The sequence below is a fragment of the Oryza brachyantha genome, chromosome 8 (assembly GCF_000231095.2).
Source record: "Oryza brachyantha chromosome 8, ObraRS2, whole genome shotgun sequence".
Classification (NCBI taxonomy): domain Eukaryota; kingdom Viridiplantae; phylum Streptophyta; class Magnoliopsida; order Poales; family Poaceae; genus Oryza; species Oryza brachyantha.
The window spans coordinates 322302-348081 of NC_023170.2; the positions used below are offsets into that span (position 1 = coordinate 322302).

The 25780-nt window shown below is 43.1% G+C and overlaps 5 protein-coding genes across 5 annotated transcripts; 3 read left to right on the forward strand and 2 right to left on the reverse strand.

Moving 5' to 3' along the window:
- The first annotated feature begins 2188 nt into the window (after positions 1–2188).
- LOC102712102 (indole-2-monooxygenase-like) lies at positions 2189–3858 on the forward strand. Its single transcript, XM_015839984.2, has 2 exons — positions 2189–3073; positions 3235–3858. Exons 1-2 carry the CDS (start codon positions 2189–2191, stop codon positions 3856–3858), a joined length of 1509 nt encoding a protein of 502 aa, XP_015695470.2.
- Positions 3859–6782: 2924 nt separating this feature from the next.
- LOC102712380 (indole-2-monooxygenase-like) lies at positions 6783–8449 on the forward strand. The gene is made up of 2 exons (XM_040526700.1): positions 6783–7718; positions 7811–8449. Exons 1-2 carry the CDS (start codon positions 6783–6785, stop codon positions 8447–8449), a joined length of 1575 nt encoding a protein of 524 aa, XP_040382634.1.
- Positions 8450–8885: 436 nt separating this feature from the next.
- On the reverse strand, positions 8886–9899 carry LOC102709583 (protein DMP3-like). The gene has a single exon (XM_006658967.3). It carries the CDS (start codon positions 9838–9840, stop codon positions 9181–9183), a length of 660 nt encoding a protein of 219 aa, XP_006659030.1. The 5' UTR covers positions 9841–9899; the 3' UTR covers positions 8886–9180.
- A 4486-nt stretch (positions 9900–14385) lies between these two features.
- Positions 14386–15566, forward strand: LOC107304693. The gene has a single exon (XM_040527100.1). The coding sequence runs from the start codon at positions 14534–14536 to the stop codon at positions 15203–15205; it is 672 nt and encodes a 223-aa protein (XP_040383034.1). The 5' UTR covers positions 14386–14533; the 3' UTR covers positions 15206–15566.
- A 7621-nt stretch (positions 15567–23187) lies between these two features.
- On the reverse strand, positions 23188–25146 carry LOC102709862. Its single transcript, XM_006658968.3, has one exon. It carries the CDS (start codon positions 24876–24878, stop codon positions 23865–23867), a length of 1014 nt encoding a protein of 337 aa, XP_006659031.1. The 5' UTR covers positions 24879–25146; the 3' UTR covers positions 23188–23864.
- Between the last annotated feature and the right edge of the window lie 634 nt (positions 25147–25780).

Genomic DNA, 25780 nt, shown 5'->3' on the forward strand with positions numbered 1-25780 from the left:
GTGTTTCATCGACTTATGAGAATTACATGCAAGTTGGTTTTAGCCTATCGTAGCGAATGTTTCATTGTTTATTTAACCATTCAAGTATTTGTATCGGATTCTTAGCTGATCCAAGAGTTCAACAGCCGATCGTTAACCCTATGGGCTAGATGCAGCAACATCAACATCTGATCGACTGGATTTTTTGTTACCTATTGGCTTGATGGCTGATCGGCTTGTTTTATTCTTCATCTTGTCAGTTGTAGAATCAAACTGACTGGTATGCCCGCGTATTCTGAGAATTTAGATCCTGTGCACTGAAGCGTTCTGAGAAACGACTCTTAGGTATTTGTGTGTGACACGTCATCGGATCACATTTTTACCGTCAACAAATATGTGGAACCGACAGAAGGTATATCTAATTGTGTTTTATTGGAGACCGCTATAGAAGCACGTGGGTGTAATGCTTTGTCTGTGGTAGTTTTGTGTGGAAAACTAATATTGAGATTATTTGTTAGGATATGTACAATTTTTTAGTACGATCAACATATCATCTAGCATATAGATGGACAGGCGCACGCGCTGGCGTGGACAGACGGAGCGTGGTGCGCACGGCGCACGTACATGTTGGGCCGTCATTGTACAACGGTTGTACGAAAAGCATAGTATGTATAGCATCGCTATTTGTTATGTTTAAACGTTTTGTCTTCACTAATCCACATATTAGATGCCTACTTAATTAATTAGCTAGAAGACATCGACACATACGATGCATGATCCACATATTGTTACCATGGCATGCTTGTATTTTGTAGTTTTGTGTGGAAAATTAATATTAAGATTATACTAGTTCATTTATAACGTGGGAATTAATTTTAATGTGAGGATGTGCTTGTTTATGCGTTGTGTTTAAACGTTTTTTCTTCACTAATCCACCAAATAGATGCCTATTTAATTACCTAGAAGACATGGACACACATGATGCATGGTCCACACATATTGTCACCATTTGTTGCAATGTCGCTATTGGTTCATAAGACATGTGTAAAGAATGCGTGATGGTAACATAATTTATGGTCCATCTAGCTATTTCTAGATTAATGAATAGTTACCGATTGTTTCATTCTTGAATTAACATGTTTTTAGCTAAACAATAGTTTATATCTCTTGATTCAAATAAATATTAACCAAGTTAACCCGCGTATTTCTTGTGTCACACTTTGCAGCCAAATTAAGTTTTATACTTATGATACTCCATCTGGTAAAACAAATAGTCGTTTTAGATACAACTAGTTACATAAGTATAATATTAATTACAAAATCCTCTTACCACGACAAACTTGAGTATGTTTTAAAGGAAAAAATTATAAAATCCCCAAATATGACTATTAGTTGAGATTTCCCCTATAAGTTTATTTGTTGCAAACACCCTCGATCTCTTTGTAATTCACTTGAACATATGGTTAACCATTAAAAAAGGTTTCTATTTATGTGAAGTTTATACACTGAAAATTTTATACACAAAAAGTTTATTTGTTTGATTCAAATTTAAATTTAAAGGTACTGTGCAGAAATTTTATATACACAGGCTTTTTGATTTTACTACCGTATATTCTAATGTTTTCTACCTATAAAAGTATTTTTTTATGTATAAAGGTTATATATCCAATTCAGAGCCGATTCAGATTTGAATTTAGAGCAGCACCGTTCTTCTCTGTTTCAATCCAGAGAAGCAGCCGGTGATCTTTTCTGTTTTTCAATCCGGAGAAGCAGCAACGAACTGAAATACGATTTGTTATCTAGCCGCAAGTGCACTAACGATATTGTATCAAATAATATTACAAACAAAAACCCAAACCAATTAGTCGAGCGGAGTAACTACTCATGAGGATAGTAGTATCTAATTTTCATATATATATATATATATATATATATATATATATATATATATATATATATATATATAATGTCATATAACTTTACATGTATAAAGTTTATGTATTTAAAATTTGTACGTTTAAAGTTTATGTCAACATGTTTATTTGATGGGCTAGACAAAAGTGAGCTTGGGCCAAAGTGTTGGCACATTATACTCACCCTAACCTAACCATCCTTGGCTAGCTAGCTTGCCTCTATATAATGAGATCGAGGAAGTACGTTACGTATATACCAGGCATAACCCATATATATGGAGCTCAACGAAGCAACAATGATCTTCTTCTTCCTCCTCCTCACGCTCCTGCTCCACTTTGCACGATCAAGGAGGGATCGTAACAGTACTGAGCTTCCGAGCAAGCTCCCATCGCCGCCGTTCAAGCTGCCTGTGATCGGGCACATGCACCTCATCGGCTCCCAGCTGCCTCACGTCTCCCTCCGCGACCTCGCCGCCAAGCACGGCCCTGACGTCATGCTCATCCACCTCGGCGCCGTCCCCACCCTCGTCGTCTCCTCGCCGCGCGCCGCCAAGGCCGTCCTGCGCACGCACGACCTCGCCTTCGCGTCGCGCCCGCGGTCCATGCTCACCGACATCATCATGTACGGAGCGTCCGACTCGTGCTTCGCCCCCTACGGCGACCATTTCCGCAAGGCCAGGAAGGCGGTGACCGTCCACCTGCTCAGCTCCAAGAAGGTGCAGTCCTACCGCCCCGTCCGGGAGGAGGAGGTGCGGCTAGTGCTGGCCAAGCTCCGCCACCACGCGGCGGCGCCGGTGGACATGAGCCAGCTGCTGCAGTCCTTCGCCAACGACCTCATCTGCCGCACGATTTCAGGCAAGTTCTTCTGCGAGGAAGGCCGGAACGAGGTGTTCCGGGATCTGGTGGCCGCCAACAACGCTCTCCTCGGAGGATTCAACCTGGAGGCCTACTTCCCGGGGTTGGCGAGGATGAGGCTCATCAGCAAGCTCGTCGGCGGCAGAGCCATGAGGGTCAGGAGGAGGTGGGACCAACTGCTCGACAACCTCATCGACGACCATCTCGCTATTAGGTTGGCTCGCACTCACGACGATGACCAACACGACACTGACTTCATCGACGTCCTCCTTTCCCGCCAGGAGGAGTATGGCTTCCACAGAGACACTATCAAAGCCTTATTAATAGTGAGTCTTAATTACATGCATGAAAATATATATATGCCTCTATAGTCTAGTCTTAGTAACCTAATTAATTAATGGGAATATTATATATGAACCTTACAACACATTTTTACTGTTTAACTCTTAACTATTATTTATTTATAACATTTGCCGTACGTACGTAGGACATGTTTGAAGCAGGTACGGACACAACACACCTAGTTCTAGAATACGCCATGGTTGAGCTCATACGTAAACCACATGTTCTAGCAAAGCTGCAAGACGAAGTAAGAAGCATCACACCGAAAGGGCAAGACGCAGTCACCGAAGACGACATCGTCGACATGGTCTACTTGAAGGCCGTTATCAAGGAGACACTCCGGCTACACCCGCCGGGAGGTCTCACCATTCCTCACCTCGCTAGAGAAGACTGCGCCATTGTTGATGGCAGCTACATGATCCCGGCAGGAACATGCGTGATCATCAATCTGTGGGCACTCAATAGGCATGCTGATTACTGGGACATGCCAGATGAGTTCATGCCGGGGAGATTCATGGATGGGATTAACAAGGGCACCAACTTTCAGGGGCAATATTTTCACTTCCTGCCGTTTGGGTCTGGACGAAGAATGTGTACTGGAATTCATTCTGCAACGATCACCCTTCAGATTATGTTGGCTAATCTCATGTACTGTTTCAACTGGAAGCTACCATCAGGAATGAAGGAGGAGGATGTCGATACGACTGATGTGTTTGGATTGGCCATACATCGCAAGGAGAAGCTCTTCTTAGTGCCCCAAGTTGCTTGAGGAATATATATACACACGCACGTGCAGCATATATAGCCATATTCAGTACATACCCATCAATTAATGTAGTAATTAATTTTGGGCGTGCTATAAATAACTGTATATGTCGGCGGGAATACATAGTCCTGTCGTGTTCAGCTGCTTGTAAAATAAGCTATGATAATCTCACGTCATTTTACATGTTTTGCATAAAACTTATATCCATTGGTCAATATACACAGGGTGTGTCTAGTGTTATCAAAAAAACCTTGAGGCTCGTCAATTGCTCCAGCTTGGCTCATCCAAGCCTCGATTCGAGCTTAGCTCGAGCTCCAAATGAAATGAACTCGAGCTTGTGTTGAACTCGAGTTTATTCACGGGTTGGTTCAGGTTCTGGTGGTTCTTTGACCCAGCCCACGAGCGTGTGGTTTAGTCGGGTTGGGCTGGTTTCAGCGGTTTGAATTGAGGTGGTCTAAACAGGTTGGTCTGGTCCGGTTTCACAGTTTGGATGGTTTGAGACCAGTCAAAAATGCCTATCAATTTCAATTGCTGCTAACAATGCAACTATAGACACCAGTAGCGCACACAACTACAAATAAGTCCATTTTTAGTGAATGTACGTGAATACACAAATATAAACATGAACTACAATATAGTGTGCAGTAAAAAGGGCTACAAATAAATAGATCCATCTCATGTTTTTGAGAAGGAATACAATCTCCCTCATGTTAACAAAGCTAAAGAGAAAGGAAAAAAACTAAGATTTAAATCACTTTATACATCGACAAGGACAAAATGAAATGGTCAGGCTCTAAGTTGATCTGATCTATTTGACATATTTTTCGGCTAACCAAACAGCATTACAATCCAAAATTTTGTCATGTTAAGCCCACGCCTGATGAAAAGAGATCCTGCAAAACCAAAGGATTGATTAATTAATTCATAGCTTCACTAGGTCAGTTCTGAATTTGAAACAATACAAAAGAAGAACAAATCAAAATAATTAATCATCAAAACAAAATACAATACACAGCCTGCTATAGAAAAATTATCAACCAAAATAAACTCAGCCGACTCTAAATTTCTGAAGGGCCAACATTCTAACCTAAGTGGCAATATAATATTAGCAAGCTAGTTAACTTATGCCTCCACCACCCACCAGTCCAGTAATTTCTGCAAAAAAGATAAACACCATGGTCATTTTAAGTTATTCTCTAAGCAAACTTAAAATATGCAAACATAAAAGAAATGAGCACTTTTACGGTTTTTGAGAAGGCACCAGAAAGTACCAAAATATCAGTGTAAATATGTACTAGGAGGTACTAAATTTTATACTAAGATTTTGGTACATCTTAGTACCTACTCAAGGACTGTAAAATTGCTCTAAAAAAATTACCTTGCTCAAGATTTTCATACTTTTGCAAATTTTCAATTGAAGCTTTTATATCCATATTCCTTGGAGAGGATCGAAACCAACTCTGCGGACATATGAGTGCTTCAGCCATCCTAAGGGATAATGAACTGTGAAAGGGGTCTATAACTCAATGTAGATTCAGAAGCGAGGTCTATAACTCATCAATTATCACCTATCGGAAATGGTCAACGGTTGCCGCCAAAACTTAGCTACCTGTTTCAGTTATACGTCTTAGATCAATGCAGGCCGGTCGATCGAGCCGACTCCTGCAACGACCAAGTAACATCTCATTATTTGCATGCATATATGCTTCCAACTACAAGACAACAAATGTGTGATATGTATGAGGCAAGAAAAATAAGTATACATGCATCGTCTATAGTTCACGACTTGTTCTTTCTGTTTATTTACTGGCCATCATTTGTATAGTTGAGCTTTATCAATAAAGTAATACTCCCTCGATCCGTTTTGATTTTTTTTACTATTTATCTTATTCAAAAAATTTACATAATTATTTATTATTTTTATATCATTTTATTTATTATTAAATATACTTTTATGTATATATATAGTTTTACATATTTTTTAAAAAAATTGAATAAAACTAACGGTCAAACATGTGTTAAAAAGTCAACGGCATTAGATATTTAGGAACGGATACTAATATCGGATCCTCTCTCGTTGTAATCTGGCAAACTGACAATTAGTAACATCCATCACAAATCTGTAAAAATACTCATTGTTAAATTAAAAACACATGCATGTATGTTGTTCCACCCGGCCGGCAATCAAGAATACATACCATTATATTATACTCTCGTCAGTTTAATCATTTCTATCGTTTTGCGTAGTGCTACGTTTTCGAAAACTTATGTTTAACTATAACTTTTTATTATAATATATATAATAAATAATTATTTTTTTACTCTTATTATACTAAATTTTAAAGCTTATCTATATATATTGTTATATTGTTATCTTAGAACTATGTATTATTAGAGTTTTATTTTCATCCTTCCTTTTGTATTTTGTACCGTAAGGTACTAAAATCCTCACTCGTGTTATCCGCCTCACGATCAAGTTGATACTAAAATCTCAACTGTTAACGGTCGATTACATCTTACCTCGAGATACTGGTACCTTGTGGTACAAAAGAAAGAATGTGAGTAAAACTCATATTATTAAGAGTTTTACTCACATCCTTTCTTTTATATCTCGAGGTACCGATACCTCGCGGCACTAAATCGGTTCTGATCGTTGAATCCAATAGTGTACATCCTACGTAGCTAGATCTAATGGTGAGAAACGATTTGGTATCTCGAGATACCGGTATCTCGAGATACAAAAAGATGGGAGTAAAACTCTATTATTAAAGTCGTGTTAACTATCAAAGTTTTTGAAACGTTTGACTTGATCCTTATCAAAAGGACAAGAATTCTCAAGGGTGAGGGAGTATATTTTTGCATCGATAAGTTGCATATAAAAGCATACCCTGCCATGCAACATCTTTCAACCTCGACTCTGCATAGCCATGGCTCTCGCCCAAGCATTGTCGTCGCCGGCGCGATTTCTCCTCGCCGGCGCCGCTGCCCTGCTCCCTCTCGTCATTGCCGTCATCCTACTGCTGAAACGCAACTACTTGCGGCCGGCAGAGACATGTCGTGGTCACCGGCAGCGGCTCCCTCCTTCGCCTCCGAGGTTGCCCATCATCGGCCACCTCCACCTCGTCGGCTTCCTCCCCCACATCAACCTCCGACACCTCGCCGTCAAGTACGGCGCCCGCGACTACATGCTCGTCCACTTCGGCTCCATGCCCACCCTCGTCGTCTCCTCGCCGCGCGCCGCCGAGGCTGTCCTCCGCACGCACGACCACGCCTTCGCCTCGCGCCCGCCGTACCCGGTCACCGACGCGCTCTTCGCCGGCACTCCGGACATCGCCATGGCCGTCTACGGCGAGCAGTGGCGCCAGGCCAGGAAGCTGCTCACCACGCACATGCTCACCGTCAAGAAGGTGCAGGCCTACCGCCCCGGCCGCGAGGAGGAGGTGCGCACGGCCATGGCCAGGCTCCGGTGGGCGGCCACGGCGAACGACACCGTGGTGGACATGAGCGACCTGCTCTACTCCTTCACCACCGGCCTCATGTACCGCGCCGTCTCCGGCGAGTCCGACGACGGCCGGAACAGGCACATCCGGGAGCTGCTCGACGCGACGGTCAAGCTCGTCGGAGGGTTCTACCCGGAGAGCTTCTTCCCGTGGCTAGGCCACGTCGGCGCGGTCAGGCGGGCGACATACGCAAGAGCAGAGAAGGTGAAGAGGAGATGGAACGAGCTGTTCGACGCCATGATCGACGACGCCGGCAAGCCTACACCGGCGAAGCAACGTCAGCCTGAAGGATTCATACGACAACTTCTCTCCCATCAACGCGACCATGGCCTCCCCAGAGAACACATCAAGGGCATGCTCATAGTAATTAAGCTCTAATTAATTATGTTTTGGTATGATTAATCATTTTTAACCAATGACTAATTAGGCAATTAATATGGTTAATTTACTTCCAGAACGTGTTTTTCGGAGGAACGGACACGTCATACATGGTGCTGGAATTCATGGTGGCTGAGCTGATTAGGAACCCTAATGCCATGCACAAGCTACAAGCCGAGCTGAGGAGCAGAGTGCCTGGCAAGAGGGAGGTTGTCACTGAAGATGATCTCACTGACATGACCTATCTCAGGGCGGTCATTAAGGAGACACTTCGACTGCACCCTCCAGCGCCGCTCCTTGAACCTCACCTCTCAATGGACAGGCTGCAGATTGACGGTTACACGATTCCCGCCAACATATCGGTCATCGTCAATGCGTGGGCTATTGGTAGGGATGAAACCGTTTGGGAGGATGCCGAGGAATTCAAGCCAGAGAGGTTTATTGGCTCGGAGGTCACTTTTAAGGGTAACGACTTTGAGCTGTTGCCATTTAGTGCTGGAAGAAGAATATGTCCTGGGGTGAATTTCTCGATGGCCACCCTCGAGATTATGGTTGCCAACCTCATGTACCATTTCGACTGGAAGTTGCCGGAGGGAATGGAGGCAAATGGGATCGATATGACAGAGGTGTTTTCGTCGACGCTGCATCGCAAGGAAAAGCTCCTGCTAGTCCCAAAACACGTCCTAATTAATAATATAATTGGGTGTGATAACTAGATCATCAAGCATATAAAATTTCTCTAGTCCTCCTTGTAACTTGTAATTTGAAAAACATGTCAGGTTTTAAAATCAGTAGTGTAAACATGTCAGATGTTGGTATTACTTTTTTTTTTAAAAAAGAATGGAGGCCGCTCTAGTCTCCTTGTGAGCACAAAATACCCCATGTGATTGTCGTATTTATGTCCAGTTTGTTTGTCGTTGGGTGTTGCATTTAGGAGCGGGTCTAAGATTTTGAGATTATGTATTCAAAATGTGAAGGGGTTAAATAAAAAAATTGATAGCCAAAATTGGGTCATTAGACCTATGCCAATTGGGCCATCATATATAGGATGAAGGAGGGAACCACGGGCCTTGGAAGATGGGTTTATTTGTTTCTTGGATTGAATTCATCCTCGTTTTCGTATTAATGTCACATGATGCATATACCTGTTAATGTTTTTTTTTCCAAAATATTGGATCTATTGATCCGAATACACTTCAATTTAAGCAGGTCTGCCCCTGGTTGCATTTGGGAATAATTCTCGCTATTGCTTTCAGGGTTGCAGAGACGACAACAGAGAGATTAATCGACACGGCTTAAAAGAACTGTAGTAATGAAATTTCTTTACTCCACAGATAATTGAAACAAGGAAAATTAATTTAACCGTAATTATTTAATTGATCGAGTAGGCAATTAATAGTTTGATCGATGGAAACATGGAAAATAAAGCAATGGATGGATGGTTGACTCAAGAAGAGTTGGTGACGGGGTAGCCGATGCCATGGCGAGTGGTGGGGAAGACGACGAAGAGGAGGCTGCAGATGACGCCCACGCCCAGCGGCACGATGCCCAGCACCTCCTCCGTCTCCTTCGCCGGCGCCGGCCAGAAGCACCCCACCACGTTCTTGTCCCTCGCCGCCACCACACCGAACACGCCCGCCGACAGCGCGGCGTGCACGGCGTCGATGGTCCTCAGCCGGTACCGCGAGGTGTCCGGCGGCGGCGCGGCGCCGGGACCGGAAGGGTAGTCCAGCAGCCAGAGCCCCCGCGGCGTAGCGAGGCCGTAGTAGACGCGGCCGTCGGGGCCCCTGAGGGAGTCGGTGAAGGAGGCGAGGACGCAGGAGAGCGCGAGCACGGCGAGGAGGCCGGCGGTGAGGAGCGCCGTGGTGGCGTCGCAGGCTCCGTTGTTGGTGAAGGTCGGCGCCAGCAGCTGGAACGCCATGACCGTGCCCGTCGGCAGCAGGTTCGCCAGGCTCGCCGTGGACGCCAGCGCCTGCGAGAACAGCGACGGCCTCGCCGCCGGCGGCCGAGCACCACCACCGTCGCCAGCAGCGACAGCAGCGCTATCTCCTTCTCCAGCTGGCTTACCAATCGCTGGCCTCTGCCTGACGACGGCGGAAGACGCCATGACCGTTCTTGGACAGAGAGCTGGGGCAGGAGGTGAAATTAATAATTAGTAGCAACGGATTATATTGAGGTTGTGCAAGGCGTGAAGGAATAGACATGATAATGTGGATGCAACGTCGACGACGACGATGTCAGCACAGCAGCAAGCAATGCATGAATGCATAAATACAGCATGTGTGTTTCACGACGGACGAATCACATACTGTTTTCTGGAGGCGTAAAGTCAAGAGCTGATATATACTACCAAATTGCAACGTACGTACGGCATAATTAATCCTAGATATATATTGATCGAGTCCAAAGCGTGTTGTTAATCAAGATGCATGCATGTGAGAAGCTAGCATATAAATGTACATGATACTGTATGTTTTAGGTTGTTGCTTGCTTGCATGCAAGTTGCAGCAACCGATCGAACTGGATAGTTTCTAGCAAACTCGTAAGATTGGGTGTACGTGCAAATTTTGAGGCACACACGACATCCCATCCTTTGCAAATGGGACTTAGAGCATCCCCAACAGCTATTCTATCCTATCATGTATCCTAAAAATAGAGAATGGAGGGTAAAAATAGTGCTCCAACAGAACATCTATTCCATCCTTTATTTTTAGATGTCCTCTGTATCAGGAGAGAGAACTTCTATATTTAGATGTTCTCTTTCCATCATCTAAAACTCATATGTCTTCACTTTGCCCACTATAAAACATAAAACAAATGCATGGTAGTCGCATGTATCAATAAAATATAATAGACTAGAATATAGATGCTCTAATATGGATGTTCTGCTGGAGCACATTATTCTATAGAGGATGAAATTGTTTTAGATGACCATCCAAACTAAAGAGAATCAAATTTAGATGAACCGTTAAGTATGCTCCTACCTCTTCTCTGAATCAACGTGGGCCTCATTGACCACCTCAGCCAGCCCACCTCACAATCAATCTATTTTGCTTCCCTCCCCGGCCTAAGTCTGATTTTGCTTCTCAGCTGATGTGGCCCATTTGGACATTGATTTTGTCCTTGCTATGCTTACATGGCATGTTGCTCCGGACCTTCATCTACTGTGCCGCTTATGTGACATTCTAGTTTTAAAAAAAAAGTCTCATATATGCAGTGGCGGAACCAGCGACATCTCGTGGCCCAGGCGACTAAGTGTCTCCATAATTTTTTTAATACGATGTGATATAAATATAGCAGAAACAGTAGTGACGGAGCTTGAGTAGTCGCCCGATCTACTCGTGAGGTGACTTTGCTCGTGAGCTTGAGTAGTGCATGGTCCGCTAGTGTTCCTCGCTTCTTTCTTGTCCGTGCTGTGTAGTCGTCGCCGCCCAGTGTCACACACGAGCCCCCTCGAAGCTCAATGCCATTAGACGAGAGAGAAGAACAGTATGACATGTAGAGGACTACTTGAAAAAATTCAAGCTAATATTATTTTCTATGCGTATGTCATCTAATACCATCCTTGTAATAGTCTTGTCATCGTCACATCAACTTGACAAAAAAATAAATAGTTTCAAGAGTAGTGTGTGTATATATATATGTATGGTACATCACCGGTTTTATATATGGTTGATGGAGCAAATTAAAATCTCAGAGTTTGGAACATAACTAAGCTAGGGAAAGTAGATTTTTCCAAAAAGGAAAGATCAGATCGAATGAGTAATTAAATACTTCCGTACCTGCAGCTTATTGCCAGATAAGTGAAGAAATGAATCTACAGCTGCTAGCTAATACTAAGTGTACGTACGTACGTACCTTGTTAATTATATATCTGTTGTACACACAAGTAGTCGATCGAGCACTGGCGTCAAGATTGGCTTATCACCAGTACGTCTTGCTTATTACACCTACTCAATTATTACTAATGTCTGTGCATGCAACGCACTCCATCCTAATATAAATATATTTTTAAAATAATATCAAGCCAACTTAGTTTAAAAGTGACTTAAATGATTCTCATTAAATAAATAAATATTGTATAGAGCGAGAGACATGCAGATGTAAAATAGACGTAGATTTGAATATAAATTGATTGATGCAATAACTAGTAATCCGTAAGTATACTCTTTGTAGATAAATTTAAATTTTAGAAATTCTCGCTTATTATGATTTATTATATATGACACGAATTAAGGAAGTATCATCAAGTGCCTATACAGTTGTAGCATAGACAACTAACACTGGTAGTTAGTAGTAGGTTTGGTAGGCCGGTAGAGGAATATTAGGCAGCATAAATCAATCAAGTACTACTTGTACGTTTTATATATATACATCACATGCACACTCAGTCAACATTCCACATGGATACATGGAAAAGGCCACTTAAACTATTTTTCCGGAAAATGGATCAAAATTCGATTTCTACGTCCACAATAAAAGTTGCACAACCAAAGAGCAATCAACCACTTAAACATAAAAAAGAAGCTGCTGCTGCAGCAGAATGAAGAAAACGTACCAGAAGGCGAAATTTTTTATTAAATAAACTTTTTCAAGAAGTAATTTTATTACTAAATCACCGGGCAAATTTTTTTTCAAAACTGAACTTTTTGGTCATGCCAGTGTTGGTGGCGTGACAAGACAACGCTGCCACGCAGCCTGGTCGGTGTAGCATGGCGTGGCGAAACAGCTTGCCACGCCAATGTCAGTGGCGCGCGCTAATGTTGATGGCGTGGCCAAAAGGTTCATAGGGTGAAAATATTTTCTCCAGAGGTTTAGTACTAAAATTATTTATTAAAAGGTTTAAAAAATAAAAAGATTCCCAGAAGGCAAGCGGTAGTACTAGCTAGCCAACCTGTAATAAGTTAGTCCAATTGAAAATAATTAGCACCAGGTTTTCCTGTCAAAAAGTTAAAAGAAAACAGCAAAGTATATATATGGATGCGTGGCAAAAGTAAGCCAATTAACAATGCATGCATGCCTCCAATTTGTGTACTGGGTTGGCAATGATATGAAATTGTAAAGGGGCATTGTCAAAAATATGAAATTGCAATTGGTACATGGCACTACCTCGATCTGCAAGACCACTTTAAAGTACAACTTTGTCAAAATATTAGGCATAAAACCGTAGTGGATGGATCGTCTCGTACCACCAGTACTACAAAGGATAGGAACTACAGGAGAAGAATCGAAGTTGAATCCAAACAATGATGTGTGTAAAACGTACGTCAACTGATTCATTGGCCCCTTGTTTCTCTCTCGGACCAATGTCAATAATCTGGCACACTTTGACCCGATCCTAATTGTTTTCTTTGTTGGATTGATCTGATCGAGTCAACACCAGAACGAAAAAAAACTTAAAATTTTTTTTTACATAGCACATATACATAATCTCACCCACTCCAAACTAGGGCGAATCCAGCGTGGGTGCTGCCATGCTAGGGTTCAAGCCCTTCCCCGACCTGCTGAATCTCCATAAACGATATAAGCAAAAGGTGAGGGAAGAAAAGTAGAAAAAGAAATAGGAGGGAGCTAAAGGAGCATGAAGGCAATTAGCTCTCTCATCGGGCCAGATCCACCCCTAACTCCAAACAATATAAAACAATACAGATTAAAATGGATATCATAATTACTACATCTCAAATCTCAAATCTGATCGATGCCAAAAACCTTATTTTAGACAAAGTCACGAATAAATGAGTAATTTTAACATTGACATATGAAGTCTTCAAAGATGTGACTTCTTGAGCATGGTTAACATGGAAAAGTGCTCAAAGTAATTAAGATATCTAAATTGAGCCCCTCCAAAAGAAAATGTTAATGGAATTGTTAAATGACATTCGACAAAAAATTGAGGGTGGCTTCATACAGATTTTGAACCACTTAGTTTGCTTGAAGATTTATTATGCATCCAACTCCTACTCTAGCTCTGACGACCGGCGGCAGTCTGACAAGGGTTTAGGGGGGTTTAGGATGAGAGGGGGTAGCAGAGGAGGAAGAATACAAGATGAATGTGGGAGGAGGCGAAATTAGTTAAAAAAAAACCACATGGATCTATAATGGGTGATGGGCTAATGTTGGCATCAGTGGCATTAGGAGACAACGGTCAGTGGTGGCAGATTTGACGTAAGGGGTCAGTCCCATGAGCCTTGCTAGTGCAATCCAGTTTGGGAGATGGAGCCTTGCGGCAATGATTTTGACGAGTCGAGTAAGCATGAGAGAGAGGGGGGAAGAAAAGAGGTTAAGTGGAGGAACCGTTGTTGTACGAATCTTAAAGCAAATTCGATAGTTTAAATTTCGTATGATATGGAACGAGATTCTTCCTCATATGTTGTGGAGGCGGTCCGAAATGTTAATTACTCCTTAATTAGTGTTTTGTATATTGTAAATTAGTACTGTTAAAATTTAGTGATGTTGCAATTTTGTATTGTATACTGAATGCAGATGCACAGGCACCATTTCACACATTCAAATGAAATTCCACAAAAACACACGTAGTTTTCTTCTTGCTCCTCGTCGTCGTCATCGTTATCGTTGTAGTCGCGTTAATAAAGGAGGCGAGAGCGACGATGGCGCTCTCGTCATTCTCTCCTCCCTTTCCGTTGCATTTCATTTCAGTTTCCATTCCCCTCTTTCTCGCTAGCTCACTCTCTCACTCTTGCCAGCTACTGTACCTAGCTATAGGCTATAGCTCGCTAGCTTCCGCGCCCCAAGAAGACGACGTCACACCGCCAGAGCAGCAGCGAGCCGCAACGACGACGATGCCCATGGCGCCGGAGCAGCAACTACGAGACGACGACGACTTCACCTTCCCGACTCCGCCGCAGCTGCCGCTCTTCGCCACCACCCGCCACCACCACCTCCCCGGCTCCTCCCCTTCTTCCTCCCCGCCGGTCTGGCTGCTCTCCTCGCCCATCCGCCGCAGCTTCTCCGCCGCCGACTGCGCCGGCTCGCCGTGGCGAAACGCGCGTGCCGTGCTCCGGCGCCACGCCACCGACCGCCGCGGCGCGTGCTCCCCCGCCCTCAGCGACTACGCCTCCGCCGCGGCCGGCTTATCCTACGGCGAGGACGAGGAGGACGAGGACGAAGAGGAGGAGAGGATGGACAGCCTCTGGGAGGACCTCAACGACGACGACGCAGCAGCCGGCGGGACGAAGAAGGGCGACATGTTCCTCGCCTCTCTCGACGTGTCGCGCCGCCGCTCCGTCGGTGGCGCGGATCTCTTCGAGAAGAGGAAGCCGCCGGCGGGCGCCGCGCTGGGCGAGTCGAGGAGCTCGCGGCGGCGGGCGCCGGGGCTGGTGGCGATGATGCGGTCGCTGAAGAAGATGCTGGTGGCGCACAAGGGGAAGAGCAAGGTGCACAAGTCCGACGAGCAGAGCAACGCCTCCGCCTCCGCCTCCAACTCCTCCTGCGCTAATTCCGCCAAGAAATGATCATGCAAACTGCCCATGCAACAGCAGAAAGCTGCGTTTTTTGTGCTGAAAAAAAATCTCATTTTTAATCCTGTCATTTAATTCTTCATTGGGATATGGCCTTGCAGTTGCAGCAGGCTGCTATACACAATGATCGTCATTTAGATCAGGTTCTTTCATGTTAATTTGTATGTAATTATGTATCTTTTTTTCTTTGTAAAGTTTTGTCAATCTTTTTGGTGATAGATTGGTAGTGCATCATGGCACATTAGCATAAGCTTGTTCTTGTTTTTCTTTAGTTGTGTAAAAGTTGTGTTTTGGGGGGGTGAGATATACTATACAAATGGTATTGTGGTCTACTGAATGAAGATTTTTAACTGAATAATTGTACTCAGGTACAGCTTCATTTAGAACAACTTTGGTTGCAGCCGTTCTTTCGATTAGTTATCCAAAAAAGCAGCACGCTTGACAATGCAGTCAACTACTAGTAGTATTTAGAAGCCTCCTGTCCTGCATATTGAAAATTGTGTTAGGTTTTATGCTACAATGCCTTAGAGGTTTTATGCTCCTGTGATTGCGGTAGTACCACATATATTCTCCTACTGACAGTGTGTAGATTATTATTATAGTTGTTGTTGCACAAATCAAGATCGAAGGAATTAGGCACAAGTAGTCATGTTGTCATCTCCTACTCATCTTCCATGATTAGGAGCAATCAGGACCAAACCCACTAGTAGCAGCTTAGGTTGGACGGTGTGCACAATGGACAAAGTTGGTTAGGCATTTGTAGGTAAGGTAGTGGTAATTATAACGAGCTGTCAAGTTGTTAGCCATGCCACAAACACAAGGCTATCTCATCATTCTTATATTGAGGTCAACGTACCACATAGGGAGTTCATCAAGCACTAATATATTCAGCAGTACAAGCAGGGAGAGATTACCATTTCAATGACGACAATTCTGACAGAATGTTTCACCTGATCAGGAGCCTGACGATGCCCCCTGTACAGAAATTTCCAGTGTCTGGGGAAACAAGGCATGCATGCCAGTGACTTCTGGGCATTTTGTATGTGAAGTAATAGCAGTTGATTGTACTGGTAAGTACAGCACGTACGTATGGGATTCACACAGAGTAGCTGAAGAGCATGGCGTGCAAGCTAGGTTATCGCTACTGTACAGCAGCAATGTCATGTACACTTGTCCTGTGTGTGTTGCTCATCGATCTTGTCCTGAAGAGCATGGCATGTATTCTCCATGGCATTTACAGAATTGCAGACACGGTTTGACAATTACGTAAGGTGTATTTTGAGTTTGAGTTTGGCGCCTACTTGTTAATAGTACAGTCTAGGAGGGTCCCCTTGTTCGCTAGGCGTGGAATTTTAACTTTTATGTTATTTTTAAAACTCATTTTACAAATAGATCTCTAAAAAAACTTATCGTACGAATGAGTCTTTTTTACCGCGGTGATGTTATTGACGCCGACATTGAATAGGATAGCGTCAACATCGTTGGCACTGTCATTCAAGCGTTATTGTTAATGTCAAAAGTTAACCCGATGACGTGTCACACATGAAGGCCTAAGAATCACTTCTTAGAACACTTCAGTATAGGACCTAAATTCTTAGAAGGTGTGAGAGCGTGTCAGTCAGTTTGATCCTGCAACTGACAAGATAAACAGTAAAATAAGCCGATAGGTAACTAAGAAACCAGCCGATTGGATATTGATGTAGCAGTGTTTAGCCAACAGGATGAACAATCGGCTATTGAAAGCTTGGATTGGCTAGAATCCGATATAAATATACTCAAATGGTTAAATAAACAATAAATCATATGTCACGATCGGCTAAAAGCAACTAGCATATAAACCTCGTAAGCCGATGCAGCACAAAATAATTACTGATCTAAGTAAATCCAACCGACTGATATAAAAGAAATGCAGTAAGGCAATCGGCTACTCTACTGATGTAAATATAATGAACATGTAGATCGGCAAAAATCATTGGTTATAAACGACTGACAAACGACCAAGATTTATAAAATATCTAGCCTAGATTACTAAGAATAATCATAGAAGATCGGACCAAACCGAGACAGTTCAAGATTATGCCTAGCAATGTCAGGATAGATACTAAACAAATCTATCTAGATTGCTATCAAGCCGATGAGCCGATGACTGATAATTTGTTGGCTGGTACTCCGATAAAACAATGAGTAAGGTACGTCAGCATGATATAAACTATTTGATAAACATAATCTAATAGGTCGGACCGAAACGAAACAGTACTAGATTGAAGAGTCAAATGACGAATATCAAACCAACGTAAATTATCCAAAGTGGTCGACCAGATCAACAAAAGATACAGAAGTAACTCAAGCTGAAATTGATACGATAACTATCAATCGCGCAACCAAATTAGAAGATCGGACTAAACCGAGACAGTTCTAATCAAGCAGATACGATTACCTTGGCGAGCGAAACATAGGACTTACCCATTCGCCGGAGATCGAATAGATGTAGCCCCACGTCGGGTGCTAAGTTCCGTCGGTGTTAAAACCTCGTTAAGGAGGGTTGTGATGTCGAGAGTAATTAATCTATATTATGAGAAGTAGATGATTTACAATGACCCCAGGCATACATATTTATACCCATGAGCGGATATGAGTCCACATCAGCCACATCACATGATTCCTAATAGATAAAGGCAATAACAAACTCTATATCTAATACAACACACATTTCCTAATAAAAAGAAATAATAAATCCCAATCGGACTCTAACTCACTTAGAGATAAAGTAAAAATCCTAAACTAATTTTAACTAATAGATAAAATTACACGTCACGTCTTGGTGTTCACGATTCCTTCCCGAATTCGGACTCTTCCGGATAAGATTTTCATCTGCCGATTACGTCTTTTCTTAACCGAATCTAATAAGGTAATTTTCCAAATTTTGGTGTTAACAGTTATACACGTCATTAGGTTATGCTCATGTGTCCTATTCAAACCGAAACCATGCACCAGTGATACCACAACTATCGGCGATAATTGCACATGAATTGTACGAATTTGAATTCAAATTTCTTGAATAAAATCACCGTGGTTTTGGCAAAAAATTTCAAACAACATATGTATAAATAAAAAATAATTTATGAATAAATTTTTATATATGTGTTCTTAACAATCTAAAGGTAAAGACTAAAACAAAATATGATAAAAAAACTCCAAAGTCAACTTCAAATTTAAGGTTGAAAAATCAAATATTGGTTTATAAGTATAAACATAAGTGAAAATATAAAGAGTATACATTAGCATGACCCCACTATGTGTAGGACCGCCGGCCACCTCGATGGGCATACTGAGAGCAACTCCAAGAGAATGACCAAGTAACTCTCTATACCAAATTCTACCAACTATACTATAAAAATGACCTCTAAGAGACTACTCATGTGACATGTCATGCTATTTGAATAGCTAACTTTCTCTCACAATGGTTAAATCTAGCAAATCTCTCTCCCACCAAGTTAGATGACTATTTGTGGGTCCCATAGGGATGGCTCACACTTTCTAGAAAAATGTAGAGTGAATATGGAGAGTTGTTGAAAGTGTTGAAGTTTCCAAAATTTAGACAGTGGTAACTAGTCATTAGGATTTAGACAACAGGAATGGATAGTTTGATAGAGTGAACATCAATTTGGACGTAAAGTCTTTCGCATGTATGGCTAAATTAAGATTTGAAAAACCAAAATTTGATCATGCTCTTAGAGATGCTCTGACATCATTGTCAAGTAAGTGTCATCCACAAGCACGCATAATGGTTGACAGTTTATGGCGAGATAATTGCTATTTTGGCCACGAAACCGAACGGCTTCGCTGGAATGGCCACGGATCCGTTGACTTCGCTAAAATGGTCTTGTATCCGGTGGTTTTGTTCTAAAATGGCCATTGCAACTACTTTTATTCACCAAAAAACTAAGTCAACCAGTCAACCAAATTACCCCTCAGTTAATTAGAGAAACCATTTGGATTTTTTTTTTTTTTTTGCTGAAGACCGGTCTCTCTCGCGTGCGCAGGCGACGAACAGGAGGCGCTCAGGCCCGGCGCCGACGGCGACTCCCTCGCCGGCGAGCGGGCCCCCGACCGCCGCTGGCCAACTCCCCCGCCGCCCCACGCCTTGCATTTGACAGCAAGTAAAGAAGTACTGATCCTGGCTTCATACATGCACTTCTTAGAGAAAAAAGGCTACTGATACAACAATTTTGCAATTTGTATTGTCAAAATGAGCAGATCAGGTCACAAACTAACCAAAGGCTTAAATTTACACAACAATTTCGCAATTTCTATTGATACAACAATTTTTGGATTGCTGCTACTGCTGCTCAAAACTACTCTGCTGCTGCTGCTTTCCTCTGTTCCAGCATCGTGCCGGTCCGGGCTGCGGCCGGGAAGCATGGCGTGGCGGCGTCGGACGGCGGCGCGTCGTTGGCCTGGAGCCTGCAATCGGCCGCGGCCGCGGGAGCTGCGCGCCCAGGTGGCAGACCACCCGGGGCCGGCAATAGGGGGTCGGCCTCGGGCGGCCAAGGCGTGGGGCGGCGGGAGAGTTGGCCGGCGGCGGTCGGGGGCCCGCTCGCCGGCGAGGGAGTCGCCGTCGGCGCCGGGAATGAGCGCCTCCTGTTCGTCGCCTGCGCACGCGAGAGAGACCGGTCTTCAGCAAAAAAATATCCAAATGATTTCGGTAATTTGGTGTTGACTGGTTGACTTGAATTTTTGGTCAATAAAAATAGTTACAATGGCTATTTTAGAGTAAAGCCATCGAATATGAGGTCATTTTAGCAAAACCAACGAATCCATAGCCATTCTAGCAAAGCGTTCGATTTCGTGGCCAAAATAGCAATTATCTCGTTTGACAGAGATTGGTGAGGGTGAGTCATGGGCATGCAAGGTACCCAAGGAATGAGTGAAAACTTTGGGACATACCAGGACAAGAGCAAAACATAGGAGCGTATAAGAAAGTTTCTCTTGATTATATAGAAGCTAAAAAGCTAAAAAGGCAGCCTTGATGTATCTCTCTCTCTCTCGTGTCTTATAGTAGCAAGTGATGTCCTTTGTACTTGTCGTCGCTGCAGTCATAGCAACCTCATCTTTCATCTCACAATATGCCTGGTGCCTACTGGTATACTTTGCATTTGATTGACGATGGTGATTAATTAATTTTCTGATTTTCCTCGCGGTATATACATACACACATTGCCAGAGGTAATATATATATATATATATACCGTATCCCCAGGGAAGAAACCGAGCAAACTTGAATTGAGCCGCCGCGGTTTGAATGGTAAATAATCACGGTGGTTTTTTAATATCGATAGTCACTGTATATTTGATGATAATTGAGGTCGGGTGTGAAACCACGCAATATGCCACGATCTATCACCATGAATTTTTTTTATAAATATATTTTTACTATTTTTTAAAAAAAATGTTAAAACCTCATGAAACTTTCCAAATCATACCGCAGTTTGCCAGAAGTCGTGTCCTGGAGGCTCGAGCAATTACACGGTTTTGCAAACCATGGTAGTTATCATCAGATCAGGGATGTCCACCGAAGAGGCATCCCTCCCTCACCAGCCTCGATTTGAGACTGGAGAGTGGGATCCCAACCAATCGAGCAACAAAAACATGATTAATTGTCGTTGTTTCAGCCAGCTAGTAGCCTAGTACCGGCTACTCCTTCCTTTGTTAAGCTTCCAAAAGCATACGACAATGACGTCATGCGTGTTTGGTTGTTGTTTTCTTTAATAAATTACTGCCGTTTTTTTTATTCCACAATATCCTTCATTAAAACGGAATCAAGTCTGAGATCGAGCGCTTAACCCTTTATTTATGCTTTTAACACCAATATTTAGGCTAGTTATTTATAATAATAATCCCAAACAAAACTTTTAAGCGAAAAGGTAGCACCCCCACATAAACCGATTTTTTATTTTTTTTAATTTATTAAATAATTTGTTTCAAACAACTATATAGGAAGTTTTTCAATAAGGTTAGAACCCTACAAAATTCATACATTTTTTCCTTCAAATCAAGGGTGCCCTAAATCATTTCATAATCCTCTGCACTTGATTAGTAACTCGGTTCTTTCATGTTGTGCATCCTAATATGTGCAACTGATGATGATAAAAAATAAATCTAAAGCATAATGGAGTATGTAGTATCTTCAGACGAGAATCATCTACCAGCAATGAGTCAATCTACTAACCTTGCCTCTGTTATGTTCGTTTTAGTGAATTAAAACCAGCAAAATTAACGACCCTTACTAGTGCAACTCATGATTATTCACCCCAACAACATCGTGAAGGAGCCATCGGTTTAACATAATTTGCAAATAAAAATTGACGGAATTCTACTCTGTACACACCGACTTTGATACACAATTAACATAAAGGAATCAATCTTGCGTGCATCACCCAAATGCACATTAACCCCAATGGAGCAGCATTTAGTAACTGCAGTTAGTGTAGGGGGCATTTTTTTTTCCTTGGTGAACCATTTATTTTGACATTTTTTTCCTGATAATCATCGCACACATTTATTGAGCTCTTCCAGGTTCTTTCTGCTTAGATAAAACTATTAATAAATGATATTATGCCGAATTTTCTTGGGGCAACCAATTGCATGCTCATTTTTAGAGCATCTCCTAGAGAATGCTAATATTTTGCTATTCAAAAACTTATATTGCGTTCATCTATAAAAATATTGAGCATAAAAATTATACACTTCTCCAACAGAAATCTAAAAATGAATAATTTGTATTAGAAACCCATATTTTTGCCCTAAATTTAGGATACAAATGAGGTAATTTTAGCCATGAGAACCTTTGGAGATATATTTTCTAGTTCAATTCCGAAAATTTGGTTTTAGAGATCAACGCACTTATGAGCACTTGACTAAGTTAATGACAAAAAAAATCCCCAATGTCACAGTACAACAAACAAATGCATTACAGATCCTCTCAGCACCAATTAAAGACAACTGTTGGGCCAGTCTATAAGATGAAGCATTCGACTCTATCATACATGAGTAGGGGCGACGGCAGTTTAACGTTTGCAATTGCACAACTATGATTAGTACATTGATTGCAGAGCCTTCAAATGAAAGTATGCTAGCACAGTAGTGTACTGAATTATCCACATCATGCCCAATTTAGAGCAGCAGCTGATAACGAGTATAATTCACAACCCTACAGCTCCAGATTTTCCATGTAATGCAACATTGATCCAATTGCTGATATAGAGCTTAGCATGAATGCACAATTATGTTTGCATAACTAAGAAACTGTTGGGTCAACATACCTAACCTTAAGCTACTACTTTTCACTAGCATAATTTGTTGTTGCTTTTGGGGAATTCAATCAAAACAGCAAATTTAATACATAACCTATACTAGCTACTGGTACAAGTACAGCAGATGATTATTGCCCCAACTATGTCCCAACCATCCAAAACAAAGTCTGTCTATTGTATGAGTATCTGTGTTGAAGAGAGTAAAAATATGATCCTTGGGTTAAAAATCTGGTGCAGAGGGTGGTCGGAGAGATGCAACTAGAAAGAAAATTTTGAACCCAACAGTCCAAGCTAAAAATTGAATGGATTCAACTCCCTACATGCCAAATTTGATCCTTAGGTTAAGAGAGAGAAATCCAGCTTGCAACACATGCATGCACACATAATTCCGTGCTGCACCTTAACGCTTTGATGGAGTAATGTGCAATTAGTAGGTTAAGTGCTCCTTGATGAACCATTTAATTTGATATTTACTCCTGATAATCATCACACACGAGTTTATTGAACTAATAAAGCCAGCTTCTTTCCACTTACATACAATTATTTGCATCCGAAAAAAATATATAATGCCAAATTTTCCATGGAGAACCACCTACTGCATGGAGCATGCAAATTTAGAAGCCATCATGACGGCATATGTATCATAGTATGTCATCTCAGAGCTTCTAAAACCAGGAGTAAATTGATGAGAAAAAATCCCAATATTACACTAAAATAAGTGCATTACAGATCTTCTCAGCACAAGTTAAAGACAACTATCACCCCAGTTAGGGCAGATCATGAGGTGAGGCACTCAACTCACACTAGAGTATGGGTAAAGGCGGCTTAATCTTTGTTACTCCACGGTTTAGTATTGGCACATTGACTGTAGCATATCCAGAGGATAATATACTAGTACATGAGTGTAGGGAAATATCTACTATAGCAGATGATGATCGAGTATCATTTACACCCTACAGCTCCAAAAATTCGGTATAACACAACATCGATGCAATTGCTGATATATAGCTTAGCGTAAATGCATAATCATGTTTGCATAGCTAAGAAGCTGAATGAGCATGCCTAACCTTAAGCTACAAGCTTACAAGTATACTGTGTTGTTGATTTTTGTGGAATTCAATCAAAACCGAAAATTTAATACATATCCCTACTGGCTACTGGTACAGGTACAGTTGATGATTATTGTCCCAATTAAGTCCCAACCAATATTAACCGTCCCAGACAAGCCTGTCTGTTGTATGAGTATCTGTGTTGAAGAGAGTAAAAATATGATGATGATTACAGTTACAGGGCAACTCACAGCGAGGGTCGGATGGGGAGAAAGCGGAGTGTCGAGGAGATCAGAGGTTGAACTGCTCCATCTGGACGTCGCTGGCCTTGAGCGGGACGTACTCGCCGAGGTAGACCTCGAGGTGGTCGGAGAGGTTGCTCTTGTCGATGCTCTCGTGGTGGTAGCTCTTACACACCAGGTAGACCACCGTCTGCACGACGAGCGCTAGCATGACGACGGCGCAGAGCGCGGCCAGCATGGCGATGCCCAGGAGGAGCCTTGCGCCGGCGCCGATGCCGTGGGTGGCACCCCGCACGACCCAGGCGCGGAAGGCGACCTCGACGACGACGAAGACGAGGTTGAGCAGGAAGAAGATGGCGGAGGCGGTCCAGAGCTTGCCCTGGATGAGCTCCTTGCTCCTGCGCATGGCGTGGAACCCCTTGTAGTCCTCGAGGACGGAGACGACGCTGGCGAGGTGCCAGACGACGCTGAGGTAGACGAGGCCCGCGAGGTAGGCGAGGGCGAGGAGGAAGGCGAGCAGCGCGGCGAGGCCGGATCCGGAGTCTGCGGCGACGAGGAGGGCGACGAAGATGGCGAGGAAGAGGAGGTGGTAGGCGAAGAGGAGGAGGAAGGCGGCGAGGAAGGTGGCGGCGAGGCGGCGCCAGACGCGGGGGACGACGGAGAGGACGCGCGGGAAGGAGAGGGCGTCGTGCTTGGCGGAGTAGACGGAGGCGACGGAGAAGACGGCGGCGGCGGTGGAGAGGAGGGAGAGGAGGAGGAGGGCGAGGAGGTAGGCGGCCTTGAAGAGGAGGAGGGCGAGCCAGTCGTCGGCGAGGCGGTGGAGGAGGCGGCGCTGGGCGGGGGTGCCGGGGGCGGCGGAGTCGAGGGCGGAGTCGTCGGAGTCGATGTGGGAGAAGAGGGCGTGGGAGATGGCGATGTGGGCGAGGAAGAGGAGGGAGAGCGGGAGGACGAAGGCGGCGGCGATGCGGGCGAAGAGCGGGCGGTGCGCGCGCAGGATGGCCGCCGCCTCCCTGTAGATCCCCACCATGCCCAGGAACTGCAGCTCCTCCGCCTCGCACTCCATCTCTTCTCTTGCTCTTGAGATTGGATTGGATTGGGGGATTCAATCAATTAGCTACGGCGAATTCGATTTGGAAATTGGAATTGGGGAAGAAGAAGGAGGAGGAGAATGGAGAATGGATGGTGGTGGGTGCGGTGTCGTCGGCCGGGTGTCCGTCGAATTGGTCAACTCCGGTGGCCGCTCGCCCTTCCCTCCCCTTTCCTTTCCTTGTTTAGTTACCTTTTCCACTATTCTCCGGGTCTCATTTCTCCCCCTCTCTCTCTCTCTCTCTCTTAATCACCAATCTTGCTATTTAAACTCGACAAATTACCGTTGCACCTAACATTATCGACCCACGCATGATACTAAGAGCAAGGCTAATGATTTAGCCGGCTGCTGCCTAAATACAAGTGCCATGTCACATTAAACCAGCTCATATAATGACTTAACTATTAGCCTGGCTAAGAGAACAGCAATATTAAATATATAGCTATTTAGTGCTTACATGTGCATATGATCAACTGTGGTCTATACCTGTGTGGCCATATATTAAGCAACACAATATAAAATCCATAAAAAATAAAAATCTTACTAGTAACATGGTTCATTTCAACATCTTGATAACAGTTACGTTGAATTGATGGCACGTAGGACCATAAGTCCATGATATCACTAATTAAGCATTACAGAAATCTTAAAGCATTAACCAAAAAATACTACCAAATAAATCCTTCGGAATGAAGCCACTAATTATTAATCTAAACAACAATAGCTACCATCTTCGGTCCAAAGAAACAGATAGCCCATTTTGCCTGAATAACCTTCAGGTCGATGTATAAAAAAAGAAACAAAAGCATGTGTAAATAATATTTGTCTTGATCGTTCTTCTTGTAGTTTTCTTGGATTGGATCATTTGAATTATTTAT